At 37.1% G+C, this 19,194-nt stretch overlaps 1 protein-coding gene across 11 annotated transcripts in view; it reads right to left on the bottom strand.

Annotated features, from left to right (window-relative positions):
• The window catches only part of QKI (QKI, KH domain containing RNA binding), a 157,000-nt gene that overhangs the window by 61,859 nt on the left and 75,947 nt on the right, over positions 1–19,194 (bottom strand). For 5 of the 11 annotated variants that reach the window (XR_009746585.1, XM_061471403.1, XM_061471402.1 and 2 more), the window contains exon 4: positions 6,001–6,055. The exons of the other annotated variants lie outside the window; for them this stretch is intronic. Coding sequence is in view for 4 of the 5 variants with exons in the window: in XM_061471403.1 (XP_061327387.1) it covers positions 6,001–6,055 (55 nt within the window). In the remaining variant the exon portion in view is untranslated. The remainder of the gene's footprint in view (positions 1–6,000; positions 6,056–19,194) is intronic. 11 annotated transcript variants of the gene reach the window in all.

The raw sequence follows: 19,194 nt of genomic DNA on the forward strand, positions 1-19,194 counted from the left end.
GATGACTGCCCATGGCGGCTTGTTCTGCTCTAAACAGTGGCCCCCTCTACTGCCTGTGGGTCTTTTGGAGGAGACACAAATTCATTGACTAATGTAACAAACTCATTTCCCAGACAATATTGTTACACAGATATGCTACAGGTAGAGTAAGCTCAAAGCATGTTCCCCTGTGTTGTCCTGACACGGTTAAGAGGTTCTTCACAAACCAGAAACAACAGAAAAGCTAAATTACTGGGTCACTCTAATCCATATACTATACTGATTTATTCCATAGCTAGAAAGCTCACCAGTTAATTGCAATGCTTTTATTCAGGTTGGACCTCCCTCTATTCATAAAGAGCTTCTGAGGTTTTGGGTTTTGCTGGGGTATTTTGTTGTTGCTGTTTTGTTTATTTGGGGTTGGTTGTTTGAACTTTTCCTTGAGGAATGGGCTATATGTTGTCTGGTTTAGATTTGAACTATGGCAATATTTCTTAGCAGTACAAAAATAATACAGTGGTATGTTGTTTATTCATGATTTATCCAACTTTTTCTTCAGCAGTGATCCACAATCACTAGTACAGCAGTGAGTGGAACAAAGAACAGCGTTTTATTACTGCTGAGACTGTTACATTTGATCACATTTAAAAATAGTAGTCCAGCCTTATATCTTATCTTCATTTTCTTATTTTTTTGCTAAGCTACTAAAACAGGAAATTTACTCTAAAACTGTAATTATTTAATATTATGGTGATTGCACAAGCATACATTTATATATCTTTGGGTTTTAATCATTTTACTCCTTCCGACTGAAACAGTTCAAATATTTCCATAGAATAATTAGGGTTGGAAAGGACCTTAAGATCATCTAGTTACAACCCCCCTGCCATGGGCAGGGACTCCTCACACCAGACCATGCCATCCAAGGCTTTGTCCAACCTGGCCTTGAACACCACCAGGGATCCAGCATTCACAACTTTCTCAGGAAACCCATTCCAGTGCCTCACCACCCTTACAGTAAAATAATTACTCCTTACATCCAATCTAAACTTCCCCTGTTTAAGTTTTAACCCGTTACCCCTTGTCCTGTCACTACAGTCCCTAATGAAGAGTCCCTCTCCAGCATCCCTATAGGCCCCCTTCAGCTACTGGAAGGCTGCTATGAGGTCTCCACGCAGCCTTCTCTTCTCCAGGCTGAAAAGGCTCCAACTTTCTCAGCCTGTCTTCATACAGGAGGTGCTCCAGTCCCCTGATCATCCTCGTGGCCCTTCCCTGGACTTGTTCCAACAGTTCCATGTCCTTTTTATGTTGAGGGCACCAGAACTGCACACAATACTCCAGGTGAGGTCTCACAAGAGCAGAATAGAGGGGCAGGATCACCTCCTTCGACCTGCTGGTCACACTCCTTTTGATGCAGCCCAGGATACGGTTGGCTTTCTGGGCTGTGAGCGCACACTGAAGCCGGCTCATGTTCATTTTCTCATCAACCAACACCCCCAAGTCCTTCTCTGCAGGTCTGCTCTGAATCTCTTCTCTGCCCAACCTGTAGCTGTGCCTGGGATTGCTCCGACCCAGGTGCAGGACCTTGCACTTGGCATGGTTAAACTTCATGAGGTTGGCATCAGCCCACCTCACAAGCATGTCAAGGTCCCTCTCGATGGCATTCCTTCCCTCCAGCATATCAACCGAACCACACAGCTTGGTGTCAGTGGCAAACTTGCTGAGGGCGCACTCAATCCCACTGTCCGTGTCAGTGACGAAGATGTTAAACAAGATTGGTCCCAACACCGATCCCTGAGGGACACCACTTGTTACTGGTCTCCAGCTGGACATTGAGCCATTGACCACAACTCTTTGTGTGTGGCCATCCAGCCAGTTCTTTATTCACCGAGTGGTCCATCCATCAAATTGATGTCTCTCCAATTTAGAGACAAGGATGTCATGTGGGACAGTGTCGAACGCTTTGCACAAGTCCAGGTAGATGACATCAACTGCTCTACCCCTGTCCATCAGTTCTGTAGCCCCATCATAGAAGGCCACCAAATTGGTCAGGCAGGATTTCCCCTTAGTGAAGCCATGCTGGCTGTCACCAAGCACCTTGTTGTTTTTCATGTGCCTTAGCATGCCTTCCAGGAGAATCTGCTCCAAGATTTTGCCAGGCACAGAGGTGAGACTGACTGGTCTGTAATTCCCCGGGTCATCCATTTTCCCCTTCTTGAAAATGGGGGTTATATTCCCCTTTTTCCAGTCGTTGGGAACTTTACCTGACCGCCATGATTTTTCAAATATGAAGGACAGTGGCTTAGCAACTTCATTCGCCAGCTCCTTCAGGACCTGCGGATGGATTTCATCAGATGAAATCCATATTTATTCTGTTGCAACAATACAAAACAAATTGTATTTCTAAACATATAACCCAGACATTAGTTCAAGACAGAAGTAACATGCAAGAAAGTAAAGGAAAAAACATATTTCTACTTCAAAAATAAAACAATGTTTTGTTATAGAGAATATAGAAAGCTACCCAAGTTTGAACTGAGTACAGAACTGACAATAAGTATTAGCCAATGAATTTAAGTTAAGCCCTTGAAAGAATTCAGAACTAATGCCTCAAATAATCTCAGCAGACAAACTTTCTGTATATTTATGGCTGAAACCTTGTACACAGTCTGTAATTATATTGTTTTATTGCACCAGTTGCCTCCAATCCTTGGTACAATTATATGTGATTTGACACACCCAAGTTACCACCTAGGTAACTTAAAAGTGTCACCACTGTTACAGTCTTTAAGACTGATTTCATCCGACAGCTCTGATTATAACAACTGCAGAAGAAGGGGTATCCAGCATGTGGCATGTGTTCTCAAGGCCTGATTAAAATTTAGTAATAGCCGTGACAGTTAAAGACTCTGTAACTGAGTGCCAGCTTGGCAACAGTTATTAAATGGCTCAAGAATACTGCTGATAATGTATTAGGGATGCCTTTTCTACAGTATATAGATGACAGAGCTTCAGGCTTGGTATCCCCCTTTACCTCTCATGTGACATCAATGAGTGACAGAAGAAAGTGAAAGCTTTAATTCAAAGTCAGGTATTATGATTTTTTTGCTCTGCATACACGTATACCAGTCTTAGGAGAGAATGTCTAGACATGCATCCTTCAAGATCACTTTCAATTAGCAGTCCTACAACTGCTGTTTAGAAGACATCATACTTTAAGAGAGACATCCGGTTTCACACTAACTTTTTGAAGCCCACAGATTTTGGAAAAATGTACAGCAATATTCAACAATGAAAAGTAATTTTTTTAAAAGATCATTGAATAGTGAATCTGACATTTTCATTTGCAAGATTTTGAGTAAAACAGTGCAAACTGAATAAAAACCACAACTAACCAAATTATCGAGCCCCACTGCAAGTCACCATAATATGAAAAATTGTGACTGACTTAATTATGCAAAATTTCAAGTTCTGCTTTTTCAACACAGTGCACAAAGAGAAGCACAGACAGATATAGTCATGTCCCAAGGCTAAACAAAGGTATTAGTGAAAGAGAGAAATATAATGAATACACACTGGACAGATTAAAAGAACCAAACAGAATGTTAGTACACTATGAAGCCACGGAAGCAAAGGAAATACTTGCTGGGTTAATCAAGTCTGAAGACATTTAAAGTAAGTAATTTTTAAGAGATTCCAGTATATTATCAGAAGAGTTACCAAAAAGAATAACTGCTTCTACTCTTCAGCAGGCAAGTTCCAAGCTTGTTTTGTTAAAAAGTCCATTACATACAGTTTGAGATTGCACAGTTATCTACTCACAAGGAAAAAAAAAAAAAAAAAACAAACCAAAAAGTTCTACAGTTTAAATTAATATGATTTCTGAGTAACAGAAGTCAAAGATAGTACGGCTGGGAAAAAAGGTCATTACGTGCATGCCTTTCCTTATGTTCTACAGTAGTTTCATGCATCCATCTTAGAAAATAACACAGAATTATGCATGAATTGGGGATAAAAATAATTACACGCTCTGCTCACATCCTAGAGAGATGGGTGGAAGAAAGGTGTCTTCCTTCATCCTAAGTGTTTCCTACTCTTCAGGAAAGCACAAAAATAATCCCTTTGTTCAAAAGGCATTTTCAACAGATGACAAAGATTTACTGCCAATCAACAGGTGCTGACCTCGCACTTCCTGACCTGGCCACATTTTTTTCTCCCTCCTCTCCCTTCTCAAACTGGCACAGGTATTAGTTTGGGTTAGTATAGCTTATTAACTAGCAAAACTTTTTAATCCCTGGAACTATACTCTTATATTAGCTGGCCAAAATCTGGCTTCTTTCTTGTCCACACTGTAACTAACCCTCTAATATTGCGCATTCCCACCCCACCTCCCCAAAAGAGAAATTGAGAAAAACTGTCCCAAATACATGTAACCTGTCATGAAACAATTTAAATTGCCTCTTTTTGTTTACAATAAGCAAGAGGAAGGCAAAAAAAAAAAAAAGGTACTTTTCTAAATGAAAAGGTTTGAAGAAGGTTCTTTATAAAGCATTCAAAGAAATGCAGTAACAATTAAAAGCATCAGCATGCTACTTATTCTCCATGTTACAACTGTAGGCTGCCAACAAAAATTAAACCATGTCAAAGTATTCACTAGTACATTTTAACCTTTGCACTGTATTATGATTAAGAATTCATCCAGATGTGTAACAAATTAACTTCACTACTTTCAAACAGGAAAAAGACACCAAAACCACAAAAAAACTCTAGCCCTTCCCCAAAAAACAACTCTGATATTTCAAAGAACTAAACCCAAGGTGTACAGTATCACAGCTTTGCTTCCCCAGTTCTTAGCACCCATCTAGTATCATTCATAGTTAAAAAACTCTGATGTTTCAAATGTATGCATCTTTAAATAAGAAAATTAAGCCCAGCAAAAAGATCAACAGTGGTGGAGAGCATGAGTATTTCAAGCCTGTACCATATTTTGTGACAAAAAAATTATCTCGGGACCCTGCATTTATCATCTGAAGATACAAAAAGCATCACCCCTACAGCATGTCAAGAAGCCACAGTCATCCAGCTCAACTAATGCAAGAACAATTACTGAACTTTGCCTAAAGCCCATAACCACACAACAGTTTAAGCTATTGTAAGTCAGCAATGCTAGTCCCACCTTGACATGCTTGTGATCCAGTCCATGGCTCTCAAAATCAAGAGGAAGTTTCCAGCTTTAGTTTCCACCTGGTTTAGCACTGAGGCAGGTCATCACGGTCATTTAAATCACCAGTGACTGTCACAAGGCAAAGAGAAAGTATGCCTAGCCAAGGCTGTGCAAGTGGTACTGAACAGCAAGTACTGACTTCAATTGTTGTAAGACCAGCTCTGGAACTACAGCCTGAGATACCTGAAGGCATCAAATTTCCAGATGATTAGTAGCAGTCAGAGACTGACTGATATTTAAAACTTCAGCAATGCAGATGGATAATTCCTCTCTGTGCCTCCAATACACCCTTCAGAAAAATGCAAAAATACTAATTTAAGAACACAAGTGATACCTTCAGGAGAAATTCAACAAGAACTCTCAGAAACGTCCCCAGCATAGAAATAATTACAGGTTTAGATCCAGTATATAAGAGGTTGTTGAGAATGCTGAAGAGCCAATTTGAACACCAGCAGTTGGAGACAGCAAATATCAGCCACACTTTTTCTTTTAAACAAAATCACTGTGATGAACAACTCCATTTACATTTTGAACATAGGTTCAAAAGACAAAAATTCAGCAACCATTATCACAAAAACCTTGCTAATATTAAAGTTGTATATTTTTACACCAGTGAAATATTGCATTGATGTGACACACCTGTCAGCAATCAATAAAAGCTCCTCACATCAGGCATACTAAGCCAACGCACCATTTACGGAAGAGAGGGTTGTAATTCTTTTCCAGTCAGGATCTCCTCAAATTATAGGTGATTTGAAAAAATGCACTGGAATGTTTACAAGAAGTAAAACATTTACTTGCCTCTACCTCCAAAACTGCTGGATCATGGTTGTCTCTGCTCTTAAAGGAGACCTGAAACGCAAAAAAAAATTGGGCTTGTGCCCTATTTTGCTTCTTTAAGATGTTTAAGAGATTCATGAAGAGTTGGAATTAAGTGTTTTTATTTTATCCTGTGCTGGACACATTTTACTCCTTCCTGATTACACTTGAGATTGAAATCCCAAGAAGCCATAATATAAGACAACCTGGTTAAGGGAAAATAATGAAGGAATCAACAGATTCTATGATTTCCATGCAACTATTTATCTTGATATCCCTCCTACCTATTGAACTATTTTATACAACGCAGTAAATCCTATTTAAATGTTACAGAACAAAAGCAACTAAAAGATTGTTGAAAAGAACTGAGAATTATATCAAAGTATCCCAACTACCACTTTCAATGCTATTCTCCACAGTAACACACAGTAATCTGAAATAAATTAACCTTCTGCTGTAATTTACAAACAATGCTTAGACCATATACTCAAAGTTCTTGCTGCAAACCCGTATGGTCTCACAGGAAAAGGCACCTTCACTAAAGAGTGCTCAGAAAAAGTCAGAAAAAAGTTGCCAGTAGGAGTTTTTTCCTCTGTTAGTAAAGTAGGCTTTAACTATTTAACAAGCTACAGTAATACTCAACTGAGTAAAACTAAAGTTTTCACTGCAAGTGAAACGCCCATCAAAGCGTACACAGTATAACCTCCATAACCTCTCTGTTACACCCCTAGCCCTTACCCTGCAGGTAGGGTTAATAAGATGTAGCTCACTTTTGTCAGTAGAACATCACACTCTCATAATGGGGATGCTAAAGTCTGCAACCAGCTGCAGTAAAATTTTAGCAACTAGACTGATTTAGTAAGCAATATACAACTACTTAAACACACCAGCACTCAAGCTCTGCAAGGCAAGAAAGGGATACACTTCAGGTCCATTGTATGCAAAGTAAAAAGAAGGCATAGCTCATCATTTTTGAAGGGGTTAAAACAGGTCAACAGGATAAAATACACAAATCAGAGGACAAACAAAGCGCTTACAAATATTTCACATCTGGCTTTGAGACAGCTTAGGTCTCCGATGATGACAGCATTTTTTTGTTTGGGCTTTTTTTTTTTATATATATATAGATATAGATACAAATTGGTTTAAAAGCTTTCTCTAACCTAATACAACACACCCCATAACTACCTGTTATGAGTTTTACAACACTGCCCCATCTTAGGCAGGAGATGCTACTCCAATTCTTTACTCTGAAGGTACCAAGAAATAAACCCTTAAATGTGATAATCAAATAGTGCATAAAAATGCAGCACACAAAAATTCAAAACCGTGGTTTTCCCTATTATACATACTTCATTACAGGCACTAGGAAAATAATTAAACTAAGAAATAACACTGGTTATATTCACCAAGAGTCTGAAGAGCAGTGGAATTTAACTTTGAACAAGGATGTAACTCCAGGCACAGAAATAACTAGTACACAGCTCCCAACCAAGCTTTTCATTTGTGCATTTCAAACGTTTCCCTTTGTAAGGGGATTAACTTTTCTTTTTTCCCATGGCATGTAGACAACCATACAGAGACTTCTCTCAGCTAAGTCAATGCAGGACACTGAAATCCATGCATTCTGTAAGTTCTGTATGCCCTAATATCCACCTCCAAGTAATTAGGTAGCTCTTAACACTATAACCACAATAACTGCTGACATGGACAGAGCAAACAGACTGCCATTTAAAGAAGTAAAATACCTAGTTTGACACATATGAAAATTACTCTTCTCAGCTGCAGAAAGTAAGAAACTGTTTATCATCATAGAAAACATTTTTAAAAATCACAAATAAATCAGCACCTATGGATACATTTAAGGAAAAAACAAACAAGGGCGTCTGCTACTGTTGTCTCTATTTTGTGGAGACAATGTCTTGTTCTCACTTTTCTCCTGATCTCCAAGATCTGATCTTGCTCCATCTTAAATTTGCCATAGAATTTCATCTTGTTGCCTATATAGCAAGATCATGCTTCACTTCCTGTTTTTCCCCTTTAAAAATCCTTTAAGACCATTTCAAATTTTTTACACAGGTGAATGTACTTCACCTCTTTTCTTAAAAGATCTCTCTATACCCTGATAAACCTATTTGAATTACAAAGTTCTGCTAAGCTAAGGCCAGTAAAGAGACAACAAAAGCTCAATACTCTAATCATTAAAACTTGCTGCTGAATACTCTTCTTGAATTCAGCATCAATGAGGCACTGGCTACTACAGAAGTACTCTACTAGCAATATGTATGACCAAGGCAATAAAACTTAATATTTAATAACATTAATAATAATAATATTAATAAGAATATAATGCCCCTACACAATTTAAATATAAATCCTCTGAGATTACATGTAGCTAAACCATACTGGAGCCCCAAAATTTCTGCTTTATCCTCGCCAATAAACTATTTTCATTTTAGCATATAGGAATTTATGAAGCCCATGATGCATAAAGCTGGATATGGAGGGGGGTAGGGGATGGACACAACATGACAAACATAAAATGTAAACAATCTGTTGACTTGTTACATACCTCAGTGGTGTACACATAAACAAAAAATATATATACAGTGAGAATGAAAGTTTTTGTGATTTATATGAAGCTTTGACAAATTGTATGCTCCATTATACTATATTGAGATTTTATTGAGTACATCTTACTGTTATCCCTCTTTTTATTCCTAAGCTTAACTCCAGGTCAGTTTTTTCCAACTTCAGAGACTTTGACCAGAAGGAATCATCAGAATGATCTAATGTGGCCTCCAATACATCATATGCCATTACTTTTCATCTGAAAAAGAACTGCATTACAAATTGGTTTAGAGACTATCCAAGGTCATCATAACTTGACTCTGCTAATACACGGAATTAAAAGTTTGTTTCTAGATGGATCCTTCATATTTTCAAGAGAATTCTGAATCACTCAAAATCTGATTTAAAACAATTCTCAGCTTTGAAGCACAGACATTCCAATGGCTAAATGGTACAGTCTCCTTATGTACTTTCACCATAAATTTTGAATTTTTTTGCCTTACAGAATCACATTCTCCGAACTATCCAAATGGCTAAGAAAACGGAGTAAGGGGATAAAGAACATCAATATAAGCACTAATCTACTTTATGTAGTTGTGCTCAGAATGACCTCAATACAGAGAGGTCATCAATACCTCAACACCAGATGTATTTGTAATCAAGTACATTGTTATGCAGCTAAATATAACTACAGTTATGCTCTATAGGTCCCCACCATAAATAAAATATTTTCGGTGTTTTAGATGCTGAGCCCACATAGGCAGGATCTGAGCATGCTCGAGTTTATGATTCATTGTGTACATCTGCAATAAAAAACAAGTTTTACGACATATCTTCAGCAGTGCTGTATTCATCAAAGAAAAAAAAGCACGTTTAGCTGGTGTACATACATTTCAAATGGCAAGTAACATCAACTTAGATTACGGGGGCGGGGGGGGAGATAAGGAGTCTGGATTTTCCTCATGTGGTACATAAACCCTGTCACTGGGATGCTTAACAAACAATTTTCTTCTGAAGGACTACTTGGAGATCTGGAAGTCAACACTCTTAGCTTCTGTATTATTTGTGTCCTAAAGCTTATTGGTAGAAAAAAAACCCTGTGTGGGTTCCCCCACTTACCAAAGCTTACTGGGATAGTCAGGTTTTGCTATTTGGACACGTGTATGATTTAACAACACTTTTGTCCAACTTGAAAATGAAATTCAGGAAAAATTGTTGATGGAGTGTGTGCTGAAATTACCTAACCTGCTCATTCCAAATGGTATGGGGGGGGGGGGGGGGGGGGGGGGGGAGTGGAAGAAAGCTAGAATAAGGAATTTCCGTTCAGTCTCTGACTTAGGAACTTCACCCAAGGACACAATCAGATATACTGAAATTCCCACCGAAGTGACTACAAGTCCTAGAAGAATAAAGAACTTAGAGAGAAAGCCTGCTCACGCAAGAAGGGTCTAGGAAATGCAATAGCTAAAGGAGAAAATGTTCCTTAATTTTTCCACACATCATACTGCAAGTCATTTCAACACAGAAATTCTCTCACCAAAAAGATTTGCTTGTAGAGACTGTGACAAAACCAAAGATTATTTATTCAAAACCTGAATATCACAACCGTATTTATATTTTTAATACAGAAATAGCAAATTTCTCTAAAAGAAAACACATTAAACAGCTCCTCAAAAATCTAACTGAAATGCCTAATAAACACACAAATGTTAGTATATTATTTTCAAGTGATCCAACTCAATTAAATATAATCAGAACAATTAAATTTAAACAGAAAAATCTGACAAGCTTATGATCTTTGCTTTCTGAAAGCAAACAGTATAATATATAAACAGGATTATATGCCCTCAAATAATAAATTCTCAACTTCACCTGAAGTTGGGATTTCATATTAAATTAGTGGAAGCTTAAGGAAGCCTCAACAAACTCGCTTCAATACTAGAAAAACTGTTACTGGACAGTGTGGGTTGCAATACCCACTTGTATAGTGAAATGACTATTCAATGGGCATGTCCGATCATAGGAAGCTATTTAATTACTGCAGAATTAATCCTGCATGGATGAGTTATAACAGTTATGCTAATACTGTATTTCAGCAGCACTGTGAGGCCATGAAATAATTCTACTAATCTAAATGCATCTCAAATTCACATTCCACTTTTTTTTTAATAATTGGAAAAAAACAGTTTAAAAATGGACAGAGATAGTTCCACTTCAAAATGCTATATCATAAAATTTAATTTTATTTGTTTTTAATACTTATCGCTGTTTACTTTATCTGAAATAAGAATTGTAAATTTGTCCCTACTCACCACACATTTATTGATTTTTGAATTATCAAAAGAAAACTTAATCAATAGTCATGTGATAATTTATTGCTAATGACATGCAATTAAATAATTTCAAGAAACTTGTCATTTAACAGGCACAGATAAATATTTGCTTCAAAAGAAAAGCAGATTACTTCAAAATCATGCCATTAATGATAGCTTATCAAACCAAGAATTTCTGCAGTTTTCTTTCCATAAGTCATGACAATTTCATGTAATTAAAACTTTTTTTAACCGGACTTTTCACTGCAGTTTACCTGGATCCTATAAGACTACAAAGTTCCACTACCAAATAAAAGCTAGCTTTCTGCTCCTTAACAATGACACTGTTCAGAGCTTCAACAATATGAGACCTTTCAACTTTCCCACACCTTACAAAACCTTTAAATGTAGTGTTTTATCTGCAATGATTTTGGGTTTTGTGTGTATCTAATTCTAAGGTTGTACCTAAGACTAGTCATTACTATTCAGTATGTACAATATGCCTTCTGAACAAACTTTATTAACTGTGCCTAATTATTGCAGGCAACCAACCTTACTTTCTGCATGTGACCTCTATTCACCTAACAGTTGAAGCGCTGAAGTTCTACTTGAATTACCATGCCTAGCCATATAAGCTGAGATCTTCAAAAGAATTGTGTGTTTGCACTTTAAAGCTGTTAATTACTCCTTTTCACTTACTCTTTCACATTTTTGGCTAAATTAGTCTAGCATCACACATTGAGCTTTCACCCCAGAATAAAGCTACCCGGTAAGTAATCAGAATAAAGCTGTGTTGTTGAATGCAGACCTTCAAAACTCCTTAGTAAAACAACCAAGCCATTTCTTCATTTCTTTGGATTAATGAAATAAAATGCATTTAAGTATCACTGTAGCAATTCTTTTTTCCCCTTATTTTCTACCGATATATTTTGTACATTTTCACTTTTAGAATATTCTTCAGCATTGGTACCTGAAGAAACAAAAAACAACACAGATTATGAAGTCTTTCTTTCACATTAACTTCCTTGCCTTCTCCTTGTTATTTCTGTTTAGATATGCAGAAAACAGTTGCTACTTAGAGAATTCTCTCAGGCTGAAGGGCTCCCACTGAAAATACTGCATTCAGTTTTGTCAGATGCCAAAGAAATCAAAGAGGAAAATATTAAGCTGATTGCAAAATCAGATCTGAGGACATTTTTTTATAACATGAATATGAGAAGATAAGAAAATCAACTACGTTAGAAAACATACTTCCAGTACTTGGAATAGAAAAGCTCACATGATACATTTGAGTTTTAAAACCCCTCTTTTTTTGACATGCAAGCAGCGTGATAGATTTCAAAACCCAGCAAAATCAGGACCCATGAGAACAGACACTTCACACAGAGAAAATATATGGAACAGGACAGAACAAGCATCTTCCAAATTTGTGATTTCCACATTAAAGGTAAGGAGGGTTTAACTTTTACTGTAGCCATTCTTAGTAAAGTGTGAGATTTAAGAGTCAAAGAATTAAAAATAATAATTTAAAAAAAAAAAGGGGGGGAACCCAAACCAAACCCGACCACACCAAAAAGACAAAACTCGTTTGTCTTTAGTCACTAGGTTCACAAAAAAAAACAAAACAAAAAAACCAAAACAAAACTGCCCTCAAACTGCCGGAAAAATCCTAATTTTCTTCACCTCACGTCTTTCCCACCAGATAAAGGAGGGCATTATCACTGTTTAATACAAGTTTTAATTGAGTACTGTCACTGGTGGGAAGAAAACTGCAGAACCACTACTTTCCATATCAAACAAAGCAGGTAATTAACAGCTATTCTGGCACAATCCCTTATCACCAAAATACACAACACTGTTAAGTTCTCTCAATGCCAATGCTTTGCTTCAACAAAGGAAAGCTGATGTTTCAGGGTCACATTCACTCCTTTAATACACAGGCATAAATTTACTGCTCAGTCAGACACCTATAATTAAACACAAGAAGAATATAATTCTAATATTCAGACAGGCTTGCATATGAGTGGGATATTTCCCCCTGTAAAGATGATTGCCTTACATTTTTTGGTTTCAAGTAGCTACAGTTCACTTAGTTTTGATTACACAGCAATTAGATATGCAAATACAAGAGATCTAAAAAATGCTTTTTCAAATGTCAGATTGTAAGCAATCAAGCTTATTCTTTTCTCCTGTACACACAAGCTATTCATTAAATAGCTATTGTCTTAAAAACATTCCAACAGATTGCATTTATCAGGGTTTTAGAAGCAAATATGGAAGTGCATATCACTCAGAACACAGCTCATCAGGGAACGAAAATGATCTTGCAATTAATTTAATATATACATGATAGTGGTTAACGAAGTTGGAATTAGAGATCATATTCTTTGGGCACTTTGGTACTGTTATTATCAACACCTAAGCTCACTACATCTTCAAAATAACAAAAACTCATTAGCTTAAATATTTAATGATACTGTTCTGGAAATAAAATTCACAGAAAAAAAAAGCAGAATTATTGAGTATTTTTTCCACTGTATTCAAAAAATATATTCATATAAAGAAAGTCACTACGAAACCACATGGTTAGTATAATTTTTGCAATAGCCATTTTGACACGCACACTCCTTCATTTTGAGGACCCACAGATATGTTCTGCTACAAGTGCAGCCTTACAGTTTCACGCACCTGCTTGGTTCTTTGTGACCCATTAATAGGACATCTAGAAGCAGCCCACAGCTTCAGAGATGCACTGATCACAGGTTAAAATGATGGGAAAGGATGTTTGGTGGCAGCTCAGAAAAGCCCCCAAATGCAGAACACTAATATTACATGGCAATGATATAAAAAATTGTTACCCACATCCATGGTCTGTCACTGATCATTTGAAAGCTTGCTCTTGCAAAATTCTAAAGAACAAAGAAAGCTGGATAGGGGCAGAGATCTGTTGGTTGGTTAAAGAACAAAGAAAGCTGGATAGGGGCAGAGATCTGTTGGTTGGTTGTTTCTCTAAATGATCACAAAATCACCTCCAAGCTATCGGGAGGGGAAAAAAGATCCCCCAAAGAAGCCTGTGTTTTCAGTGACTCAGCTAAGAGGAAATGGCACTAACAACAGAAGCTGAAATAGCTCTTTCCTAAGGCTTAGCTTTCAAGCCAGGTAACTAAAATAAATAAAACGCTTTCCTAGTTGACTCCATGATTTCCAACCACCCTTCAAGATGTTACTTGCAGAAACACAGATCTTTTTTCAAGGTCAAGATGCCCAATGCAGAAGTCCACTTAAAAACCTGAAAAAAATCAGTTTAACTCTGAAACCCACAGCTGTAGGCCCTGAAACGTTCTGGAAACCCAGATCCAAGGAAAAATCTGCAAAAGCTTTTTACAAGAACTAACATTTATGAGCTAACAGATGAGTGTGTTATTTGACATTTGAGGGTCTTCAAATTTGTTTCATTTTTCCCCCCTTAAATGTTCAACTTCATTTTACCTTTCCCTCCTTTTGTAAAAAAGAAGCCTTATTCAACCAGCCAGTAAGGGAAAACTCATTGCCTGTCAGTTTGCTGTTGCTCCCGATGCACGTTTATATCCCTTCTGTTGCTACTTCCTTAAGGGTCACTATAAACAACTGTCTGAGCAGCGAATGTAACCTGAGTATTTGAACTCCTACCCACTACAGTCAGACTTAAAGAATGATACTGCTGACAGGAGAACCTGACCATTCCCTGCCAGTGGTGCCCCTGCAAACACTCCCTCATCTATTATGCGGTTCTACAAGGACACTAGGAAAATCTGCATCTAATACTGTGAAAGGCCAGAATCTGAGCAGTATACTCAAAACGTTAGATTCTTGACAGTTTCTGCATCTGCAAAGATTGGTAGTACAGCATTATCCAGTCAAATTTATTATACTTAACACTACAACTTGCAGAACCAGCCAATGTAAAGTGAGTTTAATAAGAACACAAGTAATAGGCCAAGTATGATTCATTTTATCCTGTTACACTTTATTCTACCTGGTTGGATATTCGCATATAAGCCATGAAACACATACTCAATTATGATGTAAATAGCAGATTTGAAACCTGCAATGAGCAAATAAAATCAGATCTCCTTAAGAGAACTGAAACAATCAATAGGAAATGTAGGTTTTGTTTCTTCAAAACATTTGCTTCTTCAGGTGTATAAAGAAAATATGGCAAATTCAAAGTTTCTGATTTTTCTTAGAAATGAAAAAGTGTTGGGTTTTTTTAAAAGGAAGATTAATTTTACTACCAAATTATTCTAAAAAGATGCACTTCAAGCTAAATGTAACTTATTTAAAAGGCTGAATAATGAAAAAATCTATTAATCAGGCTGAGAAAAAGAAGAAAGGAAAAAACAAACTGGCATTTGCAATATCCCTGTCTCCTCACCACATACTAATTTCCCGATTAGTTTCAGTATTTCAAACTGCATTAATAACAACAAAATTTATCACTTATTTTGGCTTGTAACACAGCTTATCTTAAGACCTTCTCTGATTAATGCTGTTATGAGTCAGTGTGAGTTAGCAGATAGAAGGTCTAGGTCTTTTTGTCAGTCAAAATTTAAGTGAACATTAAATTCCAGTGTTGTCAACTTGAAACATAAATGATTGTTTCAAAGTCACCTCAAAGACTACTTGGACATTTGAAGCTCATTTATGCACTAGATGGAGTCTGAATACAATATATATATTATGAACACAAAACAACCTGTGCTTTTCTCTATTAAAAAAAAAAAATCATTCTGGATCTTAAATTTGCCAACTACTAGCTTTCAGATCTTCAAATTATGTATTACAGTATGTTTTGTCAGGTCAGCAGGCTAGTTAAAATACCACCAAGACCCCAAGCAACCTAAAAAATTCCCTGAATACATACGGTTGTAAACACATGGAGCACTTGAAATCAACGGTACTGCATCTCAAGTGGCTCCCAAATAATCCTGTAGAGTGGACCAATTAAATCAGTCAGGGAGTTCACATGATTCAGGCAGTTGGCTAAATGTGGTCTGGCATTCCAATCCTTTAGCAATGTCTGATAACTAGGGAAGCATTAACCATTTCTATACAGCTGCAGGACTTAGCATTCCAGATAACCATTTCTAAAAACACTCCAAACTGTACACAAGCAGTGATAAAGTTGGTATTAATATGCAAGGGGTCCCATCTTTCAAAAGCCTTCTTCTTCCTTACGCAAGACAAACATGCTATTGCTAAAGTAAACAGCAGCTTTCTCACAGAACAGACCAGGTGCGGTCAGCACTTCTTTCCTTACACTTCCAAGTGCCACCACAGCAGAAACACTAAGGATCAATAAATTAAGCTACACAATCATACTCACGAAGTGGGGTAGGGTGAGGGGATGCAGGGTAACCATACCAAAACCCCCCAACAAATTGTTTATCTAGACCCAAAAGTCAGGTCTGTCATCCAGAGTTTAAACGTCTCTTGGATAGAATAGGAACCAGCATTTTGGAGAAACATGGGAGCCACAACACACAGAATCACCAAATCCTTTAGGCTGCAAAAGACTTTTAAGATCATCAAATCCAACTGATAACCTAACAATGCCAACTCAAACACTAAACCATGTCCCCATGATTCAGACAAGATTCATAGCATGAGATGTGTGCCCAATTGGTCAGAATAGTAGGGAAAGATTTAGAACAAGTAACAACTGCACCAGACATACTACCCACAGAAGAAATTATTACCATAATTAGCATAGTAAGAATTATACCCACACATTTAGATTATATGCACTTACTGGCCATGTGCCAGATAAAGGCATTTAATTAGCAGGCTGTTGTTTGCTTTTGAAGACAAATTCCTTCCATCCTGCATGGAAGACCACCACTATCGTACTTGGAAAATGATGCATAAAAGCCAGGACAGCTAAGTTCATAATTTCATTACCTATTTTACTTCTGTCAGGACTAAAAATAGATATCAAGAACTCTAGTGGAGATACCAATAAATCTTAATCTTCTTAATCATTCCTCATGTCACATCTGCAAATCATCTACAGAAACCTCTAGCCAAGTCTGAGGGCAATGTTGTTATCTACTCTCCACTTCTCTTCAAAAGCTACTAGATTCAGAGTTTATGTTCCATTTGCTTTAAGGCAAGTAAATATTGCAAATTCACCAATCACCGTGACTTTCAGAAAATATTTTTTGATACTTTTGCTGTTGGATTTTCCTTTCCTTTCAGATGGTCTTTCTGCATGTCAAATTATTTTTACTGTTGATTGCTTAGTAGCTTGAAAAGTCTGTCATTGATTTTCTTATGTCTCATGTTACCTTCCTTGCTTGAATTACTCAAGTCCCCCAGTTGCAACATTATTTTAACTTCAGAGTTGAGATCATTCACTACCTTCATGCAAATATATTAAGTGCTGCTAGAAACCAAAAGTCAGGTTAATGTACTTTCATGGCATCTCATCATACTTTCAGAGGGTAAAAGAAGCACCATGGAATTTCACCCTCCTTCTATTGTAATAAGCATGTGACTGTTCAGAAGGAGGTCAGCAAGTACCAAGATGGAAAAAGAAGCCAGAGAACATCTCCCTAGAGAACTAAGAGGAACCATATGTCAAAGCAAGGAAAACTACTGCGACTTATGAAACAAGGGAGAAGTTCATGAAAGAGAAAAAAAAAAGTTTCCGTAGGAGGGAGGGAAAGAACGATTTTCACAATCCTGCAAACGCTTGAGAATAAAAAAAACAAATCCTGTAGTTCTGGCTATGAAAATTAACTGCTCCATAAATTATTTTGGATTGTTCTCTACACCTCCGTGCAGTTAATTCCCCAGAAATACTAGCTTTTCAGACATGAAGTTGCATGCCCAGCAACTGTGGCAAATTCACTTCTTTGTACCACCCAGGCACCTCCTCCCTGTACTGACTCCACCTGTTCTCGTCAAGTATTTTACATAATTCTGTAACATCTTCTCACGAAACCAACCAAAAATTTGATATTTCCATTGGTTTTCTACAGCCAGAGCCCAACTTTAGCTGCCAGTTATTTCACTGTCAGGCATGCATGAGATACTGCCTGAAGTCACTCTTCTGTGATGTTACTCTCAATCTCCAAAACCAGCCTCATGTCTTCTTCAGTCCGTTAACTTTAGAGGATAAGATTTTGGTCACCTTGTAGGAATCTTGTTCTGAATTATGATACAAATTATATCCAAGAATTACTCACATTACCAAATCTGTCAAGCAAGCATGAATACTGTATGTTTTTTGTGTTCCATAGTGAGTTTGTGGCACTTAATCAAATTAGATAATACAATATGACAGTTAGTATAACTTAAGTTAAACAGTCTCCAACAGCTTGAGCGCTGGTCATTGATCAGTTAAAAACTTTACTACTGTACAAATAACGAGTTTTCTTTACCAGAAAGACAGATTTCTGTATCTGGCTTTAACAATCATTTGAGTAAGTTTTCATCCATTCATGCAGGTACTAAGAACATACTTAAAACTGAGTCATTATCAGTTTACAAGGGGTTTCTTTAAAAGATATATTCACTGTGTGCATGCACTTGAGTGAGTTCTACAGGCATCAAAATATTACCCATTTACTGCCCAAAAAGGTGTGGAAAATGTGAATAATTAGCAGACAGAAACTGCTAATTATTCTCAGAAAAGGCTTATAAAAATGTGCAACTGTCAAAAAATCCCTCTCCATCTGAAACAGGATGAACTGAAAAGTAAGGATATTGTCCCACTGCATACCCATTAGCTTCTACAGAGCTATCTGGATTTTATTCATATTCTTAATATACTGTATTGTAGGCCATACCTAGCAACAATTACCGCGATTAGTAACATCTTTTAGTCCCCGTCTACGCAAGGTAAAGGCTAATGCAGTCAGCAGATCTGAGAAAAGTGGAAAATTGTCACCATCTAAAATGCAGTTTGAATGTCAAACTGCTCAGACATCTTAGGAATTAAGATTTGTGATTGTTATCATACAGTTGACTTTTCCAAGTTGAAAAGGAATTCAGTATCTTGCCTTAATGAAATACTACAGATTAGTTGTCTATATCTGGAAAACAATAAAGTAGCAAAAAAGTTAAGCGTATCTTCTAAATTTTCAATCAGTAATTTAAGTATCTGGTTTCAGCAACAGTGGTCTTATTTTGTGCTTACTCTTCTGCTCCATGTAAAAGAGCTTCTTATCAGTCTCAGTCAATTGCTAAATCTGACCTTAAGAAGCCACATCCAGGATGATAAAAAGCAACCTGTACTCTGACCTC

This window comes from Pezoporus flaviventris, unplaced genomic scaffold (genome assembly GCF_033815535.1).
Source record: "Pezoporus flaviventris isolate CSIRO_AGI_PZ_B2104156 unplaced genomic scaffold, CSIRO_AGI_Pfla_v1 ptg000066l, whole genome shotgun sequence".
Classification (NCBI taxonomy): Eukaryota; Metazoa; Chordata; class Aves; order Psittaciformes; family Psittacidae; genus Pezoporus; species Pezoporus flaviventris.